This window comes from Armigeres subalbatus, chromosome 1 (genome assembly GCF_024139115.2).
Source record: "Armigeres subalbatus isolate Guangzhou_Male chromosome 1, GZ_Asu_2, whole genome shotgun sequence".
NCBI lineage: Eukaryota > Metazoa > Arthropoda > Insecta > Diptera > Culicidae > Armigeres > Armigeres subalbatus.
The window spans coordinates 158,561,126-158,588,072 of record NC_085139.1 but is presented as its reverse complement, the minus strand read 5'-3'; the positions used below and the strand labels follow the sequence as shown (position 1 = coordinate 158,588,072).

General features: G+C 43.1%; 1 protein-coding gene across 1 annotated transcript in view; it reads left to right on the top strand.

Moving 5' to 3' along the window:
* The window catches only part of LOC134205406 (excitatory amino acid transporter 3-like), a 38,350-nt gene extending 11,404 nt beyond the window's left edge, over positions 1–26,946 (top strand). Inside the window, exons 2-4 of the mRNA XM_062680635.1 lie at positions 25,640–25,997; positions 26,059–26,264; positions 26,796–26,946. Of these exons, the coding sequence (XP_062536619.1) occupies positions 25,640–25,997; positions 26,059–26,264; positions 26,796–26,946 (715 nt within the window). The remainder of the gene's footprint in view (positions 1–25,639; positions 25,998–26,058; positions 26,265–26,795) is intronic.
* Position 26,947: the final 1 nt, after the last annotated feature.

Genomic DNA, 26,947 nt, shown 5'->3' with positions numbered 1-26,947 from the left:
ATAATTACTATCAACTCCCCCAAAGCTATCATGTTGTGCATCCGCAAGTACGGCTTCGCACTGCCTGCACCCCCACGAGTCGCAGTTGAGCGATGATAGTTACTATCAACTCCCCCAAAGCTATCATGTTGTGCATCCGAGAGTACGGCTTCGCACTGCCGGCGCCCATATGGGTCTTGATTCTGCATTGAAAGTATTCTATTGTTCACCTAAAATCGCATTCCAAAATCCCCTGAAAACATATTTTATTTTGGGATACTTGAATCATACAGCCCTGCCGTCCTGTTTAGTCACGCTTAGTCGACATCTAAGAAGCTTTCCCCTAAAGCAAAAATTTGTGTTGGTCTATTTTAGCTCATTCATACTCATATTCGCATATATGGGTCTCAGTATGATAGTTACTATCAACTGTGTGTACAAAAAATAGTAAACCAATCGGTTTACATGTTGTGCATCCGCAAGTACGGCTTCGCACTGCCGGCGCCCCCACGAGTCGCAGTTGAGCGATGATAATTACTATCAACTCCCCCAAACCTATCATGTTGTGCATCCGCGAGTACGGCTTCGCACTGCCGGCGCCCTCACGAGTCGCAGTTGAGCGCTGATAGTTACTATCAACTCCCCCAAAGCTATCATGTTGTGCATCCGCAAGTACGGCTTCGCACTGCCGGCGCCCCCACGAGTCGCAGTTGAGCGATGATAGTTACTATCAACTCCCCCAAAGCTATCATGTTGTGCATCCGAGAGTACGGCTTCGCACTGCCGGCGCCCTCACGAGTCGCAGTTGAGCGATGATAATTACTATCAACTCCCCCAAAGCTATCATGTTGTGCATCCGCAAGTACGGCTTCGCACTGCCTGCACCCCCACGAGTCGCAGTTGAGCGATGATAGTTACTATCAACTCCCCCAAAGCTATCATGTTGTGCATCCGCAAGTACGGCTTCGCACTGCCGGCGCCCCCACGAGTCGCAGTTGAGCGATGATAGTTACTATCAACTCCCCCAAAGCTATCATGTTGTGCATCCGAGAGTACGGCTTCGCACTGCCGGCGCCCCCACGAGTCGCAGTTGAGCGCTGATAGTTACTATCAACTCCCCCAAAGCTATCATGTTGCACATCCGGAAGAACGGCTTCGCACTGCCAGCGCCCCACGAGTCGCAGTTGAGCGATGATAATTACTATCAACTCCCCCAAAGCTATCATGTTGTGCATCCGCAAGTACGGCTTCGCACTGCCTGCACCCCCACGAGTCGCAGTTGAGCGATGATAGTTACTATCAACTCCCCCAAAGCTATCATGTTGTGCATCCGAGAGTACGGCTTCGCACTGCCGGCGCCCATATGGGTCTTGATTCTGCATTGAAAGTATTCTATTGTTCACCTAAAATCGCATTCCAAAATCCCCTGAAAACATATTTTATTTTGGGATACTTGGGTCATTGTGAGGCGATATGATTAATTTCATTGAACGCACTCATTTTCTTATTCGCCTTCGCCGCGGTCATCGCCGTCAACTTCAGTTTGCTAAAAATAAACCAAAAAACCGAAAAAACCTAAACCAAAACAAACCTACCACTGAAAGTTCATTGTACGTTTAAAGATTTACGGGGCACAAACTTCCTACAAAGATGTTTTTTTTTTGAAAAAAAATCTACAAACTTCGCCAACCCGCCAGCCCTAAAATGTGATCGGTGTGATGGAATATGGATTAGAAGCCGTTATCCCGGTTTCAAATGCTCGGCCGGCCAAACCCCCAGCGATTTGCCATCGAGATCCGCAATCTCATAAGACGACGACCCTTTTTTCTTCAGCACCCGAGCAGGCAGAAATAGTGGACCGTATTTGGCATTATAGTGGTCTGCGGTACTGGAAAGCTTCATGTTCCGGCGGAACACCATTTGTCCTTCCTGGAACTCTTTTCCGAATCTTCTGTGCCGAAGGTTGTATTTTTTCTGGCTCTCAGCATGAGCCCTTTTGAGGTTTTCTTTTACTAAATCGCTTATCTTGCCATACAGGTCGGACTGTTGTTTAGACCTGTCCTCGGGAGATTGACTAATCTCCGGGTCACCGCGCCGATGGTCAGGTCCTTTAATCAACATTTCGTATCCATGTGTGGCAAAATATGGCGTGAGTTCAGTCGCTGTGTGTAAGGAATTGTTAAGAACCGTCTCGATTTCTGAGATCCTACTGTCCCATAAACGTTGGTCCTCCCGCACGTAGGTGCGGATTGCTGCATTTACTGTGCGGTGAACACGTTCCACAGGGTTGCCCTGGGAATGATATTTTGAATTTAGCCAGTGTCTGATCTCAAATCGTTCCACTAGCATACGAAATTCCCGCGAAAGAAAGCATGACGCGTTGTCGGTTATAACCACTTCCGGCACCGAGTTGCGGAAGAACCACTGGTCACGAAGAGTGGTGCAGAGGACGACACTATCGATTCTTCGAAAAGGCACCAGCATAATCCATTTGCTAAACAAATCGATTACAGAAAAGATATACTGATTTTGTTTTTTACTTTTAGGAAGTGGGCCAACAAAGTCAAGAGCTATAATTTGCCAGGGATGGGTGGTAATGCGCTGCTCTCCTAAAGGAGGACACAGTGCAACATTAGCTCCCTTGGTTTCTTTACATACTGTGCAATTTTGCACATGATGTCGAACATCGATAGCCATCCTTGGCCAAAAATAGCGCTGCCGGATTCGAGCCAAGGTTTTGTCGGTACCCAGGTGCAGGGAATTGTCATGATTTTCTTCTAAAACCGCTGACCGCTCTTGAGGAGCCGGTACCTCTTTCCAGTCAAACCGCTGGTCGTGTATTAACCCGGGAGTGGAAAGGTATCGATACAGTTTTCCCTCCCTAATTTGGTAATCGACATTATTTTCCGGATTCAGAACAATTTCATCCAGCATTTGCTCGTACCAATGAGTGTCCGAGTTCATAGGATTAGCATCCTCGGAAGGACGAGAAATGTGATTACCTGTCTTAACGGCTAGTGTGGATACCCCACGAGAGAGGGCGTCTGGTACCGTGTTTTCTTTTCCCTTTCGATGAATTATCGTCATATTGTGGTGCTGTAATTCCAGACACCACCTACTGCATCTTGATGCCGTCTTCCACTTGGCCGTCATTATATGGGTTAAGGCAGATGAATCGGTCACTAGGGTAAAGTGTGACCCCTCAACGTAGCCTCTAAAAGCCTCGATGGACAGGAGAGCAGCTAAAGCTTCCTTCTCGCATGCATGATAGTTCCTTTGTGGGGTTGTCATTTTATGCGAGAAGTAAGCAATAACTTTCTCCTGTCCACCTTGCTTTTGAGTTAGGATTCCGGCCACTGCCACGTCACTGGCGTCTGTCTGGATGGTAAATTCTAGATTAAAATCTGGAGGAGAAAGAATTGGAGCAGAAATCAATTTTTCTTTGATTTTATTGAACCCCTCTTCAGCGGCTTCTGTTCCAGCCCAGGATTTTGGACTTGGTTTTAACAGGTCCGATAAAGAGGAAGTGATCCCGCTAAAGTCGTCGATAAATCGGCGATAATAGTTGGCCATTCCTAGGAAGCGGCGCAGTTTAGTTATAGTGGTTGGTCTCTCATATTCCACTATGGCTCGTACTTTCTCAGGATTGGCCCGGAGACCATCCGTGGACAGCAGGTATCCTAGGAATGGCAACTCTTTAACACCGAATTTAGATTTCTCTAAATTAATAGAAAGGTTTGCTAGGGTTAGACGACGAGCCACTTCCTGTAAGAGCTGAATATGCTCTTCGAACGTCTCCGTCACGATGACTATATCGTCTAGGTAGACGAAGACGTTCGGTTCGAGCTCCCCGTGCCCCAGCACCCTGTCCATTAATCTGGATAGAGAAGCAGGGCTGTTGACAAGCCCGAAAGGAAGACGAGTAAACTGAAACATACCCTTGCCCTGTATGCTAAAAGCCGTATACCGACGCGAGCTTTTCTCCAAAGGTATTTGGAGAAATGCTTCGGAAAGATCAATGGTACTTAAATACCGCGCCTTCGGCAACTGACTCAGGATTCGTCCTGGATGGGGCAAGGGGTATGCGTCTCGAATTGTTCGTTCATTTATTTTCCTTGCATCTAAGCAAAGGCGCACCTTTCCCGACGGTTTTTTAACGGGCACCACATTAGATGACCAGTCAGAATGGGCTCGTTCGATTATACCGATATGAAGCATTCGATCGAGTTCCTCGCGACCTTCTGTTGGACCTTGGGGACAATGTATATGGGTACTGCCGTACTGGAGGTTTACCTTTCCACTCGTCCGATATTTCGATCCGATGTTCTGTCAGCGGAGTCACTGAAAGTTCGTCAGCGACCGCTACTTTGAATAGTTTTTGGTCTCCTCCAGATGAATGCTTTCATTTTCGTTGAGAAGGGACTGTGAAATGGTTTCGAGACGCACTTCGTCTAAGGTGCACACGTTACAGCTTTGTACGGTGGGCCATATACGAAACTTGCGCCAAAAAATCCATTCCTAGAATACAATCAACGACAAGGTCTTGTACTACAATAGTAGGGATAATTTTTAAACTGCCTTGGAAGTTGAATGGAATGAACATTTGACCTAAAATTCTTAATTCAGACCCATTAGCTGAGTGAATCTTAGTAGGCCGTTTCAAAGGTTGAAGTTTGCCTCCACGGAGTTTATTATAAATTTCTACGCTGATAATGGTCAGCTGCCAGAGTCAAGCAGACCTTTAGATGGAATACCATATATTTTAATGGCCGCGTATGGCCTATTGTCATTCAGTTGAGATAGCGAAATATTTAGCGAAATATAATCATAGCACTCTTCCGATACAGGTTCCCACCACTCGGAAGGGGTGATTCCAATCGGGTAAGAGTTTACGCGTGTAACGACGGGCTCGACGATCGGCGATTTTCGATCGCCTGAAGCCCGTTTTTTTTGCAGTATGGGCAATTTTGGGTTTCGAAGCCCTTAAAGCCACATACCAGACATAACAAACCGCCCTTGTAGCCTCGGCATTGTTCTAAGTTATGATTAGCTTGGCGACAATTTAGGCACTCATATCTTCGTGGTGGCGTGTAGCCACTTACTAAGTATTCTAGGGTTCTCGATGGCTTTGACCCTCCCTCTCGGGCGGGCTCATGGCCTATGGGTTTACTAGATGGAGTTGGGTTTTTGGGTTCGTTTTTACCATTATTCTCCTTATTAGGTGGGTGGGGTTTTATTTCTTTATTTTTGGTGAAATATTTTTCCTGGGGTTTTGAATTCGACGAACGATTTGTATATTTATTTTCTTCAAGTGATGGTTTTCCCGCTGAAATAAGATTGGTGGTTTTCTCAGATCCAAATACTTTTGCGAACAGTGAGAAATTGGAGGCATCTATCATATGACCAGCCTCCAATAGTTCCGAAAGGTTTGCAAGGGGTTTCCAGAGCAAAGCCTTCTTATAGTCCGCTCGCATATTTCTTCTGAGAATATCAAGCCTTTCTCCTTCAGTCATGGGGTTTATCATTGAACGAAACATTCCTTCCATCTCATAATAGAACTCTTGGAATGTTTCGTTCCTTTGCTGTCGTCTTTGATAAATTTTACTCCGGACTAGCGAATCTAGCTCCGGATGAGCGAAAGTTTTTCTGAGTTCTGTTACTAAATGGGCCCAGTTGCCCAATCTTCCCGCTGATCGCATGGACATGTACCAGCTAAGTGCTGGACCTGTGAACAGGTGGAAGGCAGAATCGAAAAGTTCCGGTTCCGAAATATTTTCGGAGAGAGCCAACTGGAAAACCAAATGCAGAAACTCGTTTAATTTGAGTCCCTGGTCAGTGCCAGCGTACTTTTCGACCTTCCACTTTGACACTGGTAGGGATTTACGGCTATACGATCTATTAGTTGGGCCCCAAACGGGAAGAGGAGTGTTTGTCATGTTACCTATTACCATCGATGCTGGGATTTGGCTGTGCACCTGACTGACCATGCTAGAAGACCTCTGATTATTGACTGGTCCTGTCCTATTACTCGGTAGGGGGTTTTGAATCCAGTCCGGTCCCCATGACAACGGGGTGTATTCGGATGAAGACCGCGATGGGGTGAAGGCATGTTCCCTGGGAACATACGGTGCTAGCTTCCACTTATCTCCCGAAAAATCGGAAACAGTAAACGAAGATGTTTGGCGTGGGGTTTCCTGAACACTGGTTAAGGGAAACCAAGAATTGATTGGCGGGGGCGAACGATAGGCCAGTGTACCTGTCGGTAAATTATAATAAGAACTAGGGTTGATCGATGACGCCATTCTCGGTACCGTGTTCACTAAAGTAGGATTCGTTACCGTATTAATTGCTGGGTAACCAACGGTACTTCTAGCGAAAGTATCTTGGTGCCCCATATTTATACCACAATTTTTCCAATGACCAAAATCGGTCACTTGTATTGAACCCCTACTTGCCTGTGTCTCTTGTGACCAGGATGGTTCTGAGAAGTCCACTTGCCTAGTGGGGGTCACTCGCCCTGCCCCTAATTCTTTCGGCACTGTTCCTGTACAGATAGTTTGATTGCTACCCGTGGTATTTGCTGCACTACTGCAGTTTGTATGCCGGTTAGAATGAACATCTTTAAACTTCCTTAAAAGATATAGTTCGTGTTCGAGCTTCAATAAACCTTCCCTGACATCATCATTAGTTTGCGTATCTTCCGACCCCATCAATCCCAATCTCTGAAGTGACCCGAAAATATCATCGTCAACCGATGACTGACGTGGCGTTGCTATCTGATCGGTCGAGGTTGTAACCCGATCATTGAAAAGCCAGTCCAAACCCAGCTGTTCCCTTGGAGTTTTCTTATAGAAAAACTCCCACAGCAGCGACAGAACTGTCATTAGAATTTCATTAAGCTGTGGTTGTTCTTCTGGTGCAATGCAGCTTTTGACTAGCCTTACCCTATTTCCTAAGTGCAGCAGAGCTGACTGGCACCTAGGTGGTGCATCCTTAGTTGAGCCTTCAACTGAGGCCTTTATCAACCGAATTTTCTCCTCACAAGCCACTACCTCCTCAATCGGATTCCGTTTCAACGAACACTTCTCAAGTCCTTCTTCTGCTTTCTCCTGCTTCAATCTTTCCCTTAAAACTCTTCTTTTCCGGCACATCGTTTCATCATGTCCAAATACAATATCCCTAATCTCTAACTCAAAATCGAGTTCATCTTCGTTAAGATGATCGACGCGAATGTCGTAGAATAGTCTATTTAAGTCTTCCTCCCTAATTCCTAAGCTTGAGCCACCTTCGGCCATCTCGAATTCTAGTTTTTTTTTTGTAAATTCAGTGAATAAATTGAAAAAAAGAGAAAAAACCTAGCCTATATTTACATTCAATAATAAGTTCAATTCAGAGTAATAGAAAGAAAATAATGTAGTGAAACTAAGAAATATGATACAAATTCAATTAATATACTAGTTTATCAAATCCGAAGCCTTTCAAAAAAATTGCCTTTATCGCTGTGAGTGACTCGGACTAGTAAGAGCGCAGTAAGAGATCAAACAAACTTTCCCCCAGCCACAAATCACTTCACTGACGTCACTAAGAAAATCCACTAGATAAACCACGACAAACCATTCGTGGGTCTCCCCAAGCAGGTGCAAAAATATTCGTAAATTAGTTGAAGAATATTTTTATAACTTTACGTGGATCGCCAATTGAAACAAACTCCTTCGACGTCCTCACGTCTGTGGAGCGGACGTCCTAACGTCCCTAACTAGCTCACCTCGTTTCGGGGTTCTCAGGGTCGGCTTGAACCTGCTTAGGGACGCACAGAGACAAAAGTGGAGCAGCGGACAACAACAATGATCCAAGACCATACCATGCAATTCAGGGCTAGTAGCTTAAAGAAAGGAACCGATTTGTTACATTTTACATACTTTTATTTATTTATGTTTTCATTCTTAAGGGTTAGTTAGGGTTAGAATTATCGTTGCGGCCGTTTTACAATTCTGAGCTCATACCTTTTGTGTATAGCGGGAACCCGCCGGCGAAATAGATGATATCGTTCCTCATGGTCACTCCTGTTTGTTCTTCCTTGGCCCGGAAAGGGGGGGGGTCGGTTTCGATTTTGGGAAAGCGGGAACTCCTGGTTGCTTGACGCAAGAAAGGGGCAGGGCCGATTTGATACAGGGTTTCCGGGTCGCCTGGCACCCGGTCGATGATGATGCTGAAATTGTCGTGCGGTCCACACCGGGACTGGTTGCCACCGTAGTGACGAGTGTGACCGTCCTATGCCGAACTCCTCTAAACGCACGAGGAAGGGTTTTCTTGGTGGCTTGGCGCCCGGTCGACGATGTTCTTGACGATGGTTCTGGAATTGTCGTGCGGTCCACGCCGGGACGGCTTGTCACCGTAGTGACGGAATATGAGCGTCCTGTGCCAAACTTCTCCAACAGCACGAGGAAGAGTTCTCTTGCCTTCGGCGATTTCACGAGGGGCCAGCCTGCCGCGAGCGTGGGAAAATGGACTTTCCGGTGTTTGTCCTCTATTTGATGCGGGACCGAGATAGGTGTAGCTTGCCAAAATAAAACTGGTACGGACACGTGTGGCCACGAATATCGGAACTGCCCAGTTCCGGATTGTCTTTTGCGGGCGTTGAGGGGGCGAAGATCGTTGTGCTCTCCCTACAAAGGTCTGTCCGCCTAGGTACCGCGCTGGGCTCGGAACCGTCACTAGTGGTCCACTACACTATGGTCATGCACTTAAACCGCCGTAGGCACGGCCGCTAAGGATCGCTTTCGCTCGGCTGAGGAACCCTTCCCGGTATCCCTTTAGCCAGCTTCGATTGGGGAAACGGGTGGTAATATTTCCCGTCCGGAGTATTTTGTGGTCTTCAGGGGTCTACTTCCACCACGTTTTTTAATTTTGCTTGGACACTCGCGAAAACAACTGTCTTCCTCGGCGTTCACTGACCAAATACCCCGTCTTCAGTCTTGCTTTTTTTTCTCCTCCTCTCTTCCCTTCTTTTCGCCCCGGATGTACTTCCAATCTTCCACTCGCCTCGAAGGTAGGGGTGGCAGCAGCGTTAGTGCGTACACGATTGAGACGGAATACAGCGATAGTTGACAATTTACCCATGTATTCCGCCTTTTGGGTACTCCATGCATAGTCTCACAAATATTGAGTTTTATTAATTAGTTAAGGGTTATATGCATGGGTGTCTCATTGTTGACGCATTCGGTAACAACTTACAGGGGTTAGACAAAAAGGTTGAGATATCCAAAAAATTGTCGAAGTTCAAATCAGCATAACTTTGCGTTGAATGATCCGATTTTGATCAAATTGAGACCATTGGACGCGGAAACTCTTCTAGTATACTGGCCTTACGCAAAACCTCTGATTGGCTTTTGGCCACCGGTGGTGTTCCGGGTTTTCCGAGGGTATGTTAAAAATGCATTTTTTCTGCTGCTTGTTATTTTATATGACGTTTGCTGCCATCGTGTTTTATGTTTTCCCCAGAAACTAGAACTAATATGCTGACCAATGCTGGCTGCAGATCGAAAATCCGTTAGGTATACTCAGAGATATGGCCATTTTCGTGAAAACGATACGGGATTGGCCATACACCATGAACAAATGTCACTTTCGCAGAACTTCCGGAACCTGTTACAAATTGGCCAAAGAGTCTTACAGTCCTCACAATATATCGCTAATAAAGATCCTATATTCATCGTCTTGGGAAAACATGAATTTTGACGACCATATATGCATGGTTCCAGATGGTGCCAAAACCGGCCCCTCCTGGAAAGCCCATGGAACCTGCTATAAGGGTGGCAGTGGACACTATCATTCTGGAACTGTTTCTGTAATCATCGTCTCGCAAATCCATGAAGTCAGATACTCATATTTGCATTATTCCGAACTTTTATCATTTCATCATGTTCCTGGTACCGTTTTTACGAAAATGGCCTGGCCGTATCTCTGTGTAGTTTAGATGGATTCTCGATCTACAGCCACCATTGGCCGGCATATTAGTTCTAGTTTTCGGAGAAAGCATAAAACATGATGAAAGTTAACGTCACATAAAATGACAAGCAGTGGATAAAATGCTTCTTGAACATACCCTCGGAAAACCCGGAACATTTCCGGTGGTCAAGGACCAATCTCAGGTTTTGCAGGGGGACAGTATACTAGAAGAGTGTGCGCTTCTGATGGTCCTGGTTTTATCAAAATCGGATTATTATACGCAAAGTTATGCTGATTTGAATTTCGACTTATTTTTACCTATCTCAACCTTTTTGTCTAACCCCTGTAGTACTTCCATAGCGCTACCTCCTACCTTTCTCTTCTTCGTTGCGCACTGCACTGGTAACAACCCAAGTAACCACCAAGCATTAATAATTGCATCTAATCAATCACAATCAGCATACTAAACGCCAATGGCATTAGATCAGTTTTAATGATGTAAAGATGCATTTGTTCATCAACTGTCAGACAACGATACACTACGTCACCAGTACGAATGCAGCGATGAATTAGATATGCTTTATTTCAATATGCCAAAGTAATTAAACAATATTACGGTTCTTAAAAGGGTATTTTTCCACTTTATGTTAATTTTAATGGCTTTATTATTTGCAAGTATTTATAGCTTCGTGGTTACTTGGGAACGTTGTCCCCCAAATTCCAATTCTCAATAGATCTCTTGTCATTATAATCCTAAAATATATTTGGATAGTGCATTGGCTATATGTTTTGTAAAAAATTGTCGGGCAAACATAATCGGAAAATATTCACGATTTTTTTAGAGGCGGCATTTGAAGTGAGACAACCGAAGTGCTGTACGATACTGGAACGACCCACTTGTCACCGCCACATGTCGTTTCAACACGGAATTTTTAGCCGAGAACGCTTTGTCGTGCATCATACTAGGGTAACCGTACCCTTAGTGGAGGTAGCACCAATAGTGGAGGTAGTGGGGTTTTAATAAGATTTATCGTATTTATACGTTTTACGAATGTTTCAGTTGATGCGTCGTGCTTTAAATATCCTATTAAATGCAACTTATCTTTAGATTTCGCTTGAAAAACTATTGAACACAATGATTTTCCTTAACAAAATTTACTCCCGTGCACCTATATAGTGGTGCAACTGTACCACTAGTGGCGAGACTCATAAGAAACCAATGGATAGCACCACTATGGGAACCAAAATTAATTTTTACGGCCACTAAAGGAACAGTGTACCCATAGTTCTTCTTCTTCTCATTGGCATTACATCCCCACACTGGGGCAGAGCCGCCTCGCAGCTTAGTGTTCATTAAGCACTTCCACAGTTATTAACTGCGAGGTTTCTAAGCCAAGTTACCATTTTTGCATTCGTATATCATGAGGCTAACACGTTGATACTTTTATGCCCAGGGAAGTCGAGACAATTTCCAATCCGAAAATTGCCTAGACCGGCACCGTGAATCGAACCCAGCCACCCTCAGTATGGTCTTGCTTTGTAGCCGCGCGTCTTACCGCACGACTAAGGAGGGCCCCTGTGTACCCATAGTGGTGCAAGCAATATTTGGTAATTGTTGATGTTAAATGAGGTGATCCAAAGGTGGCGGCAGCTCCACGAAGAGCACCTGAATGGCGATATGGCAGGTGGCAGTATGGTAATGAACCTAAGAGCACGCGCGCAGGACATGCGGCTCCGAATCTCCAGGAAATCCAGGAGGAGATTGGCCGGCAGAAAAACAACAAAGCCACTGGAGTTGACCAACTACCAGGAGAGCTGTTTAAACACGGTGGTGAGGAACTGGCTAGAGCGCTGCACTGGGTGATTACCAAGGTTTGGAAGGATGAGGTTCTGCCGCAGGAGTGGATGGAAGGTGTCGTGTGTCCCATCTACAAAAAGGGCGATAAGCTGGATTGTAGCAACTACCGCGCAATTACATTGCTGAGCGCCGCCTACAAGGTACTCTCCCAAATTTTATGCCGCCGACTTACACCAATTGCAAGAGAGTTCGTGGGGCAGTACCAGGTGGGATTTATGGGTGAACGCTCTACCACAGACCAGGTGTTCGCCATACGTCAGGTATTGCAGAAATGCCGCGAATACAACGTGCCCACACATCATCTATTTATCGACTTCAAAGCCGCATATGATACAATCGATCGGGATCAGCTACGGCAGCTAATGCACGAAAACGGATTTCCGGATAAACTGATACGGTTGATCAAGGCGACGATGGATCGGGTGATGTGCGTAGTTCGAGTTTCAGGGGCATTCTCGAGTCCCTTCGAAACGCGTAGAGGGTTACGGCAAGGTGATGGTCTTTCGTGTCTGCTATTCAACATCGCTTTGGAGGGAATAATACGAAGGGCAGGAATTGACACGAGTGGTACGATTTTCACGAAGTTCGTCCAGTTATTTGGTTTCGCCAACGACATTGATATTATGGTACGTAACTTTGAGAGGATGGAGGGAGCCTACATCAGACTGAAAAGCGAAGCTAAACGGATTGGACTAGTCATCAACACGTCGAAGACGAAGTACATGATAGGAAGAGGCTCAAGAGAGGTCAATATAAGCCACCACGAGTTTCTATCGGTGGTGACGAAATTGAGGTGGTTGAAGAATTCGTGTACTTGGGCTCACTGGTGACCGCCGATAACGATACCAGCAGAGAAATTCGAAGACGCATAGTGGCTGGAAATCGTATGTACTTTGGACTCTGCAAGACGCTCCGATCGAATAGAGTTCGCTACCGTATCAAACTGACTATCTACAAAACGCTTATTAGATCGGTAGTTCTCTACGGACACGAGACCTGGACGATGCTCGTGGAAGACCAACGCGCACTGGGAGTTTTCGAAAGGAAAGAGTTGCGTACCATTTATGGTGGGGTGCAGATGGCGGACGGTACGTGGAGGAGGCGAATGAACCACGAGTTGCATCAGCTGTTGGGAGAACCATCCATCGTTCACACCGCGAAAATCGGAAGACTGCGGTGGGCCGGGCACGTAGCCAGAATGTCGGATAGTAATCCGGTGAAAATGATTCTCGATAACGATCCGACGGGAATAAGAAGACGAGGTACACAGCGGGCAAGGTGGATCGATTAGGTGGAGGACGATTTGCGAACCCTAGTTCGTGCTCAACTTCCAAGTAGAGTGGTTTGCGTTTTACTACTGGGAGTCACACGGTTGCAGTCGTATTGCTTTTTCTTTCTAAGTATATACCGTTTCGCGTTCTGAGCCCGTCGTTGAAATACCGCGTGTTTGTCGCGATGAGTGTTAGACGCGAAAACACGTTCCGCATCGATTATGCGAACGTGCCAAAGAAGCCTTCCTTCGAGGAGCTTCATGATTTTGTTGGTTCTGCATTGGGCTTACAATACGAACAAGTTGTTCGACTACAGCCGAGCAGGGCACTCGGATGTGCATTTGTGAAGGTCATCGACCAGGAGCTAGCGCAGAAAATTGTTACAGAACACGACAACAAGCACGAAACAGAGGTGGACGGCAAGGTATACAAGCTTCGGATAACGCTTGAGGATGGAGCAGTGGAGGTGAAGCTAACCGACTTATCCGAAGATGTCACAAATGAACAAATCGCTGAATTTCTCAGCGCGTACGGGGAGGTGCTCTCGGTCACCGAACAAGTGTGGGAGAGCAAATACCGTTTTGCCGGTTTGCCAACCGGTACGAGGATTGCACGGATGATGCTCAAACGCAACATCGAAAGCTACGTCACCATCGATGGCCAGAAAACAAATGTCCACTTTTTCGGCCAACTTCAAACCTGCCGCTACTGTAGTGAGTTTGTGCATAATGGTATCTCCTGCGTGCAAAACAAAAAGCTGCTGGTACAAAAAACGTACGCTAACGTGACCAAGCAAATCGGAGCAAATGCTGCCGCTCCAAAACCGAATACAACAAAGACGACAACTTCATTTGCAAAACTCTTCGGTCCAAAGCCCGGGGAGGCAAGCCAGCAGCAAAAAAAAACAATCGACAAAAAAAGTGAGCGGGGACGAACCTGCTCCGGCTGCTCCAAATCAACCGGCAACGAAACCAAGCGATGGAGTGCCGATTTCCAACGTGCCGAAAGTAGCCGATCAAAATAGCGTCATGCCACCACCAGCCCTCTTACAGAATCTGCAATCATCGAGCCGCATGATCACACGACAAACCAGTGATGGAAACGAAACCGACATTTCAACAGGATCGACAAATAGCAAGCGCCGAGGTAGTCGTCAGCCTGCCAAGAAGTTCAGGCACAACTACGGTGACGAAACGAATGAGGAGTTGGATATGCAGAACTAATGGCTCTCAACAGCTACAATATCGCTTCTATAAACATTAACACCATTACAAACCCGACAAAAATCGAAGCCCTACGAACTTTTCTGCGGGCGTTGGAAGTCGATATTGCCTTCTTGCAAGAAGTGGAAAACGAGCAGCTGCTCCTACCGGGCTACAGCGTTGTGTGTAACGTAGATCACAATAGAAGAGGGACGGCTATAGCAATAAAACAGCATGTGCAGTTCTCAAACGTCGAGAAAAGTCTAGATGGCCGAATAATAGCTCTCAGGGTGCAAAACACCACACTCTGCAACGTGTATGCTCCATCTGGCTCGGCCCTACGCACCGAAAGGGAACGATTCTACAATAACACGCTCGCGTACTATCTGCGTCATCGTACCGAGCACACATTGATAGCTGGTGACTTTAATTGTGTAGTGCGACAACGGGATGCCACCGGCCACAATCATAGCCCCGCTCTTCTTGCTATTGTGCAACAACTGCAGCTTCTCGATGCGTGGGAAAAACTCCGTCCAAACATGACTGGCTACACGTACATCACCCATAATTCTGCAGCCCGCTTAGACCGAATGTACGTTAGCCAGAGCCTTCGTAGCAACCTAAGAGAAATCGTTACTCATGTCTGCTCGTTCTCGGACCACAAAGCGGTAACATTGCGAATATGCCTCCCCTATCTTGGTCGAGAGCCAGGACGTGGATTTTGGTCCCTCCGTCCACATCTGCTAACAGCAGAAAACATTAATGAATTCAAACGTCGCTGGCAATATTGGACACGGCAACGACGTAACTATGCTTCTTGGATGGAATGGTGGTTATCATATGCAAAACCCAAAACAAAATCATTTTTTCGTTGGAAATCAAAAGCCGCCTATAACGATTTCCATCGGGAACACCAACGGCTTTACATGCAACTACGGCAAGCATATGATAACTACTATCAGAACCATGCCGTGCAAACGATTAACCGCGTCAAGGCTCAAATGTTGACACTTCAACGTAACTTCTCGCAAGCGTTTACTAGAATCAACGAAACGTACATCGCAGGTGAGCCGATCTCGACGTTCCAGCTAGGCGAGCAGCGAAGAAGAAAAACAACCATCAACCAGCTACGGGATGAAAACAACCAACTCATCGAAGATCCAGACGGCATCGAACAACATCTACTCGGCTTCTATCGTGCGCTCTATGCTGCCGATCGAACAGAAGGAGAGATAAATAACACATTCGAATGCAATAGAATTATCCCGGAGAACGATCCAGCGAACGCAGGCTGCATGAATGAAATATCACCAGCGGACATCCTAACAGCGATAAAATCAAGCAGCCCAAACAAATCTCCTGGTGGAGATTCGCTGCCACGTGAGTTCTATTTAAAAACATATGATGTCATCTGGAGAGAACTTACGCTGGTAATGAACGAAGCGCTCGCAGGTAATTTTCCTACTGATTTTGTAGACGGAGTAATTGTGCTTGTCAAGAAGAAGGGAATTGATCAGACTGCACACGCCTACAGACCGATTTCATTATTGAATTGCGACTACAAAATCTTCTCTCGAATCATTAAGTATCGAATTGAAAAGGTAATGCAAACGCACCATTTGATTAGCAACAGCCAAAAGTGCTCCAATTCCGATCGCAATATTTTTCAGGCAACACTTGCACTGAAGGATCGCATTGCTCGGCTCAAAAAAGATAAACAGAGAGGTCTTCTGGCCTCTTTCGATCTACGTCATGCATTCGATCTTGTAAATCGAGAGTTCTTATTTCGGAACATGTGCTTGCTCGGATTCGATCCGAATATTGTTCGGCTACTCAATAAAATAGGAGATTCGTCAAAGTCGCGTCTGCTTGTAAACGGGCGTCTTTCCGAGCCATTTCCTATCGAGAGATCGGTTCGCCAGGGGGATCCTCTCTCCATGCACCTCTTCGTGCTCTACCTAGACCCTCTTATCAAACGCATTGAGCAGATAGGCGGCCCTGATCTTGTGGTTGCATATGCCGATGATGTGTCGGTGATTTCTACCAGCAGAGAGAGGCTCGAAAGAATCCGAGATGCTTTTCGTTGTTTTGAACGTGTATCTGGTGCGAAACTAAGTCTGGAAAAGTCGTCATCGATATCTGTGGGATACACTGACGCCATGCCTCTCACAGTGCCGTGGCTGCGTTGCGAGAACACCTTGCGTATTTTGGGAGTCACTTTCGCTAACTCAATACGCCTGATGACCAAATTGAACTGGGATGAACTAGTGGGAAAGTTCTCTCGGCTTGTGTACCTCCACTCGATGCGCACACTCACTCTCCATCAAAAAGTGACCCTTCTAAATACTTTCATCACTTCAAAGATTTGGTACTTGTCCTCGGTTCTTGCAATAGCTGCTGTTCATACGGCAAAACTGACGGCGACAATGGGAACCTTTCTATGGCGAGGCCTACCAGCGAGAGTTCCGATGCATCAGCTCGCGCGGGCTAAAGATTTAGGGGGAATGAACCTACATTTGCCTCTGTTCAAATCACGCAGCTTGATGTTGAATAGGCATATATCCGAAATTGATGATATACCATTCTACAAATCTTTTCTTGATCAGAACAATCCAAATCCACCTGCCGATTGTCCGTGCCTAAAGTCTTTTCTTGCAAATTTTCCAACGCTTCCGCTTTTGATCCAAGAAAATCCATCTGCCGTTAGCATCCATAAAGTATACACTATGCAGACAGAAGAACCGAAAATTGCACAGAAACACCCAACAGCAAACTGGCTTCAAATTTGGAGGAACATTGCATCACGCTTGCTGTCGTCGAGTCAAAGAAGTGCTATCTACCTGCTAGTTAATGCAAAGCTGGAGCACCGTGTTCTGATGTATCGCATGAACAGAGTAGACAATGAAATTTGTCTTCATTGCAACGCCGCACGTGAAACGCTGGAGCATAAATTAAGCGAATGTCCTCGTGTCGCTGCCGCTTGGAGGCTGCTGCAAAACAAAAATTTCGTCACTTCTCAACGGATGGCGTAGACTTACCATAGATGACCTGCTACGACCAGAACTAGAACGAATTGCGAAATCGAAGAAAATAAAAATTCTGAAAATGTTTATTCAATATGTCAATTATATAATGCAATGTAATAACGCTATAGAATTATCTGCCTTAGAATTCGAATTTCAATGCTTAGAATAATTGCTATGTAAATAAGGTTTTATAATCGCACAAATAAACAATTTTATGCAAAGTTAAAAAAAAAACCCTCCGCAGACTGCGTGGTTGGCGAAGTGCAGCCATGGACCGAGCTGAAAGGAGAAGACTTTTATGTGCAGCATGCCACTCCGGCCGTAGTCTGGTAATAAATAAACAAAATGATGTTAAATGACATTTATCTCATTTTTGTTAGCAAATTTATTAGTTTATCTATTGACTAAGATTTTTAAGCTGTAAATTTCCCATAATTAATAATTTAAAAAAAAAATTCTTTTGTGGATCTACTAATACCTCCACTATTGGTACCGTTACCCAACACGCATTATTTTGTATGTGTAGGTCACCCACTCTAACCGCAATCGGCGATGTAAAGGTAGTCAAAGCGTTCTTCGCTGGCAGAACATGGTTTGGTAGTTTGGTACCTATCAAATTCCGCTTCAAACCACAATTCGGTGAAGCGAGCGTGATCGAAATAAAATCGAAGATAAGATAGACGTTGGTAGGTAAAGCATTCATGCTCTCTCAAAGCGTTCCTTGACGGAAGTTCCGCTTTGAATAAACTCTTCGGTGTAACAGCGCTGTATGGGAGAATTATGGCTCAAGTTACCGTCATACAGTCAAAGCAGCTACGTGATCGTACCACCCCCAGTAATAAAACCACCCACCGAGGAGAAAACGCAGTCTCCAGCTGGATGGGGGAAGTATTTTTGTTTCAAAACTATATCATCCAATAGCGAAGACATAACATACGGTTTACTGGAATTCAATCCTTCGGATTACGTCACGGTAAGTTACTCCTCTTGGGGTCTCCAGTAGCCATTCAAGGCTAAAAGAAAAACAATGACAACAGCATTGTCCTCTCTTGTAAATGTTGGGACAAACTCAACTTGCAACAAGCGTTTGTCCCAAACTGCAACAGAATGTGACAATGATCGCCTGCTGCGCATTTAGAGCAGGCATTGAAAAAAATCAGATCATGAGTAAAAATCGGCTAAATTCATGGCAACTTGATGCTCTACTGCGGCCTAATCGCTGATGCTCTCTAGATTATTGAAAATTGGCGTTCGTTGATTCAATGTTTAAAGATCTTCATCGCTCACCAATGGGAGACAACTGAGCGAGGCAAATCACTTGGTAACCTAACAATGAATGCTGTTACCACACGTTGTTAGAAAAATCTTTTCAGACATTTGGAAAATTAAGTCCGCTATGAGAATGGAACTCTGGTACACTGCATGGGAGGCTTTGATACTTTCTCTCCTGCATCCCAGTAACTTGAAAACAGAGTGAATAAAGCAGAAGCAGTTTTGGTTTTATTCTAGTAGAGCAAGCGTAACACAAATGCTCCAGTCGTAGCTTCCCTGGATACCATACCAAGTATGGCTTGGCGAACTCTGTTGCTCGTTGTTTACGCAACAACGATCGCTCATAATCGTTGTTTGGTATCCATCTGAGCAAGGCTGTTCACTCACTGGCATAGGATGCTATGATTGAATTAGATCAATGCTCGTCCGCTTCACTCACGCTTTCAATGCCTGATTTAGAGAAGTAGGTACCTAGTCGGTCTTCGATTATGATAAGTATCAGTTCTAGACGAACATTCGAAAAGGGCGTAACAGCCAAAATTAATTCCTTCTGATTCTTTGTCAATATATATAGCTGTATATGTAGACGAAGAATCAGAAGGAATAAATTTTGGCTGAAACGCCCTTTTCAAATGTTGGTCTAGAGTTATCAATGTTTGGACATAAACATAACCATGTGTTGACATGATTTGTGTTTTACTTCTGAAATATACAAATTATCGCAGTTTGAAAAGTTCACAACAATTACTTCTCTATATTTGTTGCAAATAAAATGGAATGCAGTACTGTGTTTATCCTCTGCAGATGAGAACTTATCGCTATTCTCTTTTGTTGCTTGTTTTTTTTTGCACTAGCGACAATTATACTCCTTGCTTGCGAGCAAAGGCGTAGGATTGCCAATCCGAAGATGGTGAGTTCGATTCTCAGTCCGGTCAAGGATGTTTTCGGGTTGGAAGCTTTCTCGATTTCCTGGGCATAGCGTATCCATTGTACTTGCCACACAAGATACACATTCATGCAATGGCGGGCATAGAAAAGCTTCCAATTAATAGCTGAGGAAATGCTAATAGAATACTAAGTTGAAAAGCCGACCAAGTTCCAGCTGAAATGTAGAACCATTGAGGAAGAAGAAGAAGATACTCTTCTTGAACACTAACAATTTTATAATTAATATTCCATTCATCAGGTTCTGAATGATTTCAAAAACGTGTACGCGTGATACAGCTCTTTGGAACTCGAGCATGGTTTTGAAGAAGCAATTGATTGAGCTTTGCTAAGATCTGGAAAAAGCTGCAGCTTCCATTCATGTCAAAGTACCATATCTTGAATTATTATGTTTCAGATAGAGATGAGCCAGTCTAGGGCTGCAAATCTCTCTAATAAAGATAAAAAAAATCAGGTTTCTGTAGAGGCACCGAAAGAGGTCTTAACTTACATATCAAACATGCTGTTTCGAGTCCATTCATTAGAATTTTCTCGAGATTTGGCAGCAAAGATCGCTTAATAATAAAGTGACCAGATTTTTCTTAAGCCAATCCGGGACATCTTATGAATTATATATTTTGATAGCGTATCAAATCGTCAATGAGATTTTTCTCCCATCAACCTGCACCATCCATTATGATGTTAATCACTTGATTTCATAGAAACAAAATTTCTAAAATCTTTGGGTTTTTTTTTACAAATATATTTGAAATGAGAATTGATTTACAATCTAGCCTGTCGTCTGAGCATATTTTGTAGTGATATGATGTGTATTATGAGTTGAGAGTTCGATTCCCGTTTCAGTCGGGAAAAGTTTTCGATAAACAAAACATTCTTCATTGGGCTACTGAATGTTGTCCGATGTCCATTGTCTTATGTATGTTAGTGTCCAATTGAACAACCGTCGTTGGTTGAAGACGGTGAAATTGTCTGTTTCAATCTTCGCATGTTTCAAGCATTTTCTTGATTATAAAGATTTTTTGATCTTTGCAGATTTAAGGATACTCCAGATTTCACTCTCATTTTTTTTCTAGATTCTGGAGCCTGTCTAAACTTCTCAAAATATCTCAAGACATTTTTATTTTTATAGATAATAAAAATCCTTAATATTCCCACATTCTTCCTTTTAGTTTATTTGATTGATTAAGATTCCGGAGATTTCTGCGTTATCCAAAGACTGACAAATCAACTTAACTTTTGTTGATCGTTTAGGATGGAATACTATATATAATAGCCCTGTTTGTCTGTCCGGTGACTAGCCAATCAGACGCAGCAAGCGGGGAAATTCTCACATAAAATGAAATATTTGATACTTCAATTCTTTTTTACTATCAGATGCAGAAAACAAAACCAGTGACAACCTTAGACAAACAGACAAAGCAATTGATTAAAAAAATCACAGACAACAGACGTTGAAAATTTTGATTTTTTCAATGCATGAATTAATTGAGAAAAAACACTTGCCATGGGCGCTACTGCGTCCACAAATAAACTAGTCTTTAATAGTTGAGATAGCCTGGTCATCTGGTCTGCGGATTTTGTCCCCGTGTATTTTTAGTAACGAGAGTGAAGAGATTGCGACACGATGAATCAATTATCCCGCTGACCCCGTTTAACATCACGGAAATTATTTAGATTCAAACATTCAAAACTTTATTCTCCAAGTTCAGTAAACCCTCTAGATTGCTTAAGTTCTTTCTTTTTCTTCTAAATAGTTCGGTCTTTTACAGATTTTCTAAACATCTCGTTTCCTAATGATTCCATAGATTCCCAAAACGTTACGGATGTGACATGGAATGCGGGGCGTTTTCCGGGACACCTGACAATGCGGGACAGCTAAGTTGAATCCGGGGCTGTCCCGCACAATCCGGGACGTCTGGTCACTTTACTTAATAAGTTCTGTGATAGAGTATAACAGCGATCAGACAATCATAGCATTTTACTGTACTTTTTCCAACACTGTTTGTTAAGCATACTGCTTTCCGTTGAATACCAGGAGTCAAGTACGAGACACTGAAGACAGTCTTACTGTTAAGGTTGAACGTATCTGTCAAAGGTACAATCAAGTGGTGGAAATAAATGGAATTGTACAAACTCGTCTGATGACAAGAAAAGACATTCCACTGATAGCTCAAAAAAAATTTCTTATCAATAATAAAAATTCTTTCGTAAAATCCGGAACATCCGTAAAAGAGGCCAAATCCAACAATTAGCGTAACAGATCATCATTAGACAGTGACGGCGGCGTGGCGGTGTTCTTCCTTGAATTCCTCAAAAGCTCTGGAGAAGCTCCTCTGGAAGTTCGTCCACAAGTTCCTTCGGTAATCCCTTCGGAAGTTCATCAAGTAATCCCTCGGAAAGTTCCTAAAGACATTCCTCTGGAAGTTCTTCTGAGAATTCCGAGAGTTTCTCCGCAAATTCTTCCATAAGTTCATCAAATAATTTCTCGGGGAGCTGCTCCGGGAACTCCACCGAACTTCTTTCCCTATTCATTTGCCAGTATGAAAGGTTACGAAAAAAATCACTGTGCTGAAGTTTTGGCATTGTCCACTTTTACGGATGTTCCAGATTTTCCGAAGGATTATTTCTGCGACATTCGTAGACCACAAAAGAGTTTCACTCACAATTCGCACTCACAATTCGCCAGAATGGATGGTTACGAAAAAATCGCTATGCTCTGGGTGAACTTTTGAAATTGGCCACTTTTACGGATGTTCCGTATCTCCCGGAGGACCGTTTTGGTGGCATTTGGAGGTCACAGAAGATTTTCATTATCGCATGTATCCATAATTCGACAGGACATATTATTATGAAAAAAAATTACAAAGCTCTGGGATGAACTTTTGGAATTGGTCATTTTCACAGATTTTACAGATCTATCGGAGGACCGTTTCTGGGACATTTAGGGGTCACAGAAGATTTTTACTATTGATTGCACGTACAATTTGTCAAAATTGATGCTTACGAAAAAATCAAGAAGCTCTGGGATGAACTTTTGGAATTGGCCATTTTACGGATGTTTCGGATCTTCCGGAGAACCATTCAAGAACATGCAATTAGGTTCAGGTTTCTCTTAATACGAGTTCCATACAAATGCTTGCACGCTTGCTCACTTAATTAATAAAACGAATGGATGTGATAAAATTTGCACAAAAAGTTTAGTCACAAGATGAATCATTGCACAAATGTACCATGCGTCTCCATATGCTTTTATGCTGCTGACAGTTTTCAAAATCTCTACCTATCATTTCCCCTGGGAGGTACATTGTTGCCTGAACTCATGAGGACATTCAGATATCGTAATAACTTATATGAACAAGCAATTATTCAAATATGCAAGTGACTTCAACGCCTTTAGAGCATGAGCATGATTGACCGCTCGCGGTTGCTACTCCATTATTGCCGGATTAGCTATTGTTCCACAAGGAACCATCAGATGAAACTCAGGTTCAGTAAACATCTATCAGTGTGTAGATACTGGTAATCCAATATTCTGTGAAAGGAAATACTGGCGTCGGCTGCTTCCGAATGCAGGTAAATTAAAGAATGGGAAGGAAAATGATGAAATGAAACTCGTTGGGATGAAAGCCGAGGAATCCTCTGCACTTTCACGAGTATTCATTGGAAGTTTGTACTGCCGTAATCTGGAAAAATGAGGTAACAGCCATTTTACAACATGCATGCTTTCCATTTTTCTGTTAAAGAGTTCGATGAGTAGTACTCGTTAACACCATTTTTGGAAAATAACGTATACGTCACTTTTTCAGATTACGGTAGTGTAATAGGACAGGATTTGTTGGGATCGTTGTTGTGACCGATTTACAAAACTACGTGTAGAACTGAGATTAACAAATTATTATTCATAGTAGTGATAGACAAAACGGTTCATTCGGGTGAGCGGCTCTGAACCAAGCTTTTACTTAAATGAGCCGATTCTTTTGAATGGCTTGTTAGTTCATTGTGAACTACCGTTGGTATGAACAATACATCATTAAAATCACCGGAGTTCATTTTCAATTTGTACTTCTCGTAACTTCTTGATATATAACTCACTTCAAGTGGACTTTTTTGTTGCCTTTTTAACAAAAATGACATTTTCCTGAAAACGTAATTTCGCCAAACATGACATTTTCTTGACATACCCCTGAAGGGAGCGGGCCATTGACATAAAGTCATTAGCGTAGCATTGCCCGGAATAAGGCAATGGTGGAATTGATCCCTGCTGACCAATTGGATTTATCATTTTCCTATTGCCAGCTTAATATTGTTGTGTGCCTTCACTGGTATATGTGGTGTACCAATGATAATATAAGACTAATACTTTTAGAGACCTTCTAAACTCTGTGTCCTTACTTCTTATCTCACTCATCCCATTGGAAGCAGAGTGATGGAAAGCAAATGGATTAGCTTTAGAATACTGCGATTGAACCAAGGCATTGGTGCCATATTGAGCAAATCGACGGTTTGGTGCAACACAGGCACAATTCAAAATCAGAAAATTTTCAGAAACGATGTTTTAACTTTTTGACCCAAAAAACTTCTATGCTTATGTGTTCGAATTTTCTTTGTGTTTCCTGCATGTGTTAATACAAATGGATTAGTTTTGTGTGTTTCAACAAGAAAACTTTTAAAAAATCGAGAAATTCATATAGTTATATGATTTTTATAACATTCGTCAAGTTTTTCAAATACGCATAGCTTGCAAGTGATTTCAACGCCTTTAAAGCGATGAACCGTTTCCTACTTTGTAACTTAATAATCTCGGAATTTTCCCAATCAAGCAGAAACGCCAGTAGCCAATCAATTTCAGAGGTCGAGAACTACAAAATCAACTTATAGGCAACATGTTTTCCTGACAATTAATTGCATATTATTCGGCAACTCGGCCGTACTCTGATTTCTGTATTTGACTCTGTATTCTGTCTGACTCTGTATTCTGATGGCTTTTCCGCAAACGTGACCTTTAAGTGGTCTTGTTGTGTAGGGGTTATCACGCCTATCTAGAGAGTAGGAGGTTGAGGGTTCGAGTCCCTCCAAGACACGTGGATTCTTTTTCGCAAATTTCATATCAATTTGTCCATTTCGAAACATATGCTGTGCATATGCACAGCCAAGACATTTAACAAAAAAATGGTTTTCGTACGGCCGAGTTGCCGAATAATATGCAATTAATTGTAATCAATTGTCGGTCTTTCACCGTCATTAGTCGTCTGAGTACACGCGACCGTTTACGTTAAGGCAATCAAACTCATCAAATGCTTTAGCCAAGCAAGCCTTTGGCACAGCAGAGTGCGATTGAATTAGCATTCTATACCGTCCCGCCCAGACAGTTACTGGGGGGCATGGAGTGCGATCCTCTCGTTTAATAAACAATGTGCACTCGCTTGGCTGTGGGTATACAATAGTAAAGCACATGTGGAGATTGGACAAATCAAGCATCCGAAAGATATTCAATTTGCAAAAAAGAGAGCTAACCGCGGTGGAGGTTGGTACTCGGATTCTGATGGCTTTTCCGCAAACGTGACCTTTAAGTGGTCTTGTTGTGTAGGGGTTATCACGCCTATCTAGAGAGTAGGAGGTTGAGGGTTCGAGTCCCTCCAAGACACGTGGATTCTTTTTCGCAAATTTCATATCAATTTGTCCATTTCGAAACATATGCTGTGCATATGCACAGCCAAGACATTTAACAAAAAAATATGTTTTCCTGATTTTGTCGTCCATTGTTATTTAAATACACAGGATTCTGTTTTTACACGATTTTTTTCGTTCGTATTTTTGATCGTGTGACTTCAATTTACCACCAAAATCTTTGCAACATGTTTCAAAAAATCCTGGATAAATCAAAGAAAAATCACATGATAATTAATAAACGTTAAACATTTGGGATGAGTGGAAAATTGAGAAAATGTAAATCGTGTAAAAACAGAATCCAGTGTAGATTAAAAAAAACTAGTGAACACATTATTTTCCTTTGAGATTTACAAATTTATTCTAATCATCGATGATGTACGCACAATTCAGTACTGAAAATAAATCGATTTCCACAAATTATTCAAATCCATAATTTACAGATTTTAACATGTAACTTGTCCATTACAGGCTCTCGCCTATTGGTGTCTTGTCGCTCATTATGGCGAAATTCCTGGAGATGGATGACCTAGGGGTAGTGTTTAACCAACTTGGAATGTATTTCGCCGTGGTTATATTCGGTATAATATTCCACGGAGTGGCTACGCTTCCGGCCATATATTTCATATTTACTCGCAAAAATCCATACCCATTTCTGGCAAACATGAGCCAAGCATTGGCAACAGCTTTTGGTGCGTCTTCCAGTTCGGCAGCGATGCCATTCACGCTGAAATGTTTGGAGGAGAAAAACCACATCGATACTCGCATAACGCGGTTCGTAATACCGATCGGTACTACCATCAATATGGATGGAACTGCGTTATATGAGGTGCGATAATGAATTCTTATAGTGTATGTACTTTTTACAACTATGATATATTTTTTACCAGGCTGTAGCCGCAATATTTATAGCACAGATGCGCGGAATGGATCTCTCGTTCAGTCAGGTCGTAGTAGTCGCCATTACGGCAACTGCCGCCAGTATCGGGACAGCTGCTGTTCCCCAAGGTGGTTTGGTGACGCTGGTAATGGTTCTAGATTCCATCGGACTTCCCAGCGAAGACGTTTCGCTAATCATTGCGGTCGATTGGCTAGTGTAAGTAGCATTTCTCAACATCGAAATCGTCATTTAGGATATACTACAGCAGTAGTCTAATTGTAAGATGTGCAAAAGAAGATAGGAGAGAAGATGAACAATATAAAGGCTAAGAAAGGGGAACAGAAAAAAGACTAAAAAAGGTATGAAGAAAAAAGTAGCTTGAAGAAAAAATACCTTTATAAGGAAAATTAAAAAATAGGAAAATCAAAAAAATAACAAAGGAAAGATCAAAGAAACAAAAAAAAAGAAACTGAAAAAAAAAGACAAGAAAAAACGAAATGAAGGTAAGAAAAGATAAAAGAAAATAAAGATAGGAAAATGAAGATATAAACTAAAAAATGAAAATTGGATGATTATTGGTGGACTGAAGAAAGTGTCTAGAAAAGGAATATTACATAATTTAACCTAAGAATTGTTTACCCAAAATATTTTTAGTACACATATACCATTCAACCAAAAGATTCATTCTGTATTGGCCAAATGGTATTTGTGATTTCTATTAGTAATACAAAATATTTTTATTTACAGAAATCGATTCCGCGCTGCCGTAAATGTACTAGGGGACTGTTTTGGAGCAGGCATTGTATCACACTACAACAGTAAAAACCTTCCAAGCTTGGACATCAATAATGACAAATCTCCAGAGAATGTTGCAGTGTGTGAAAATAAGGAAATCTAAA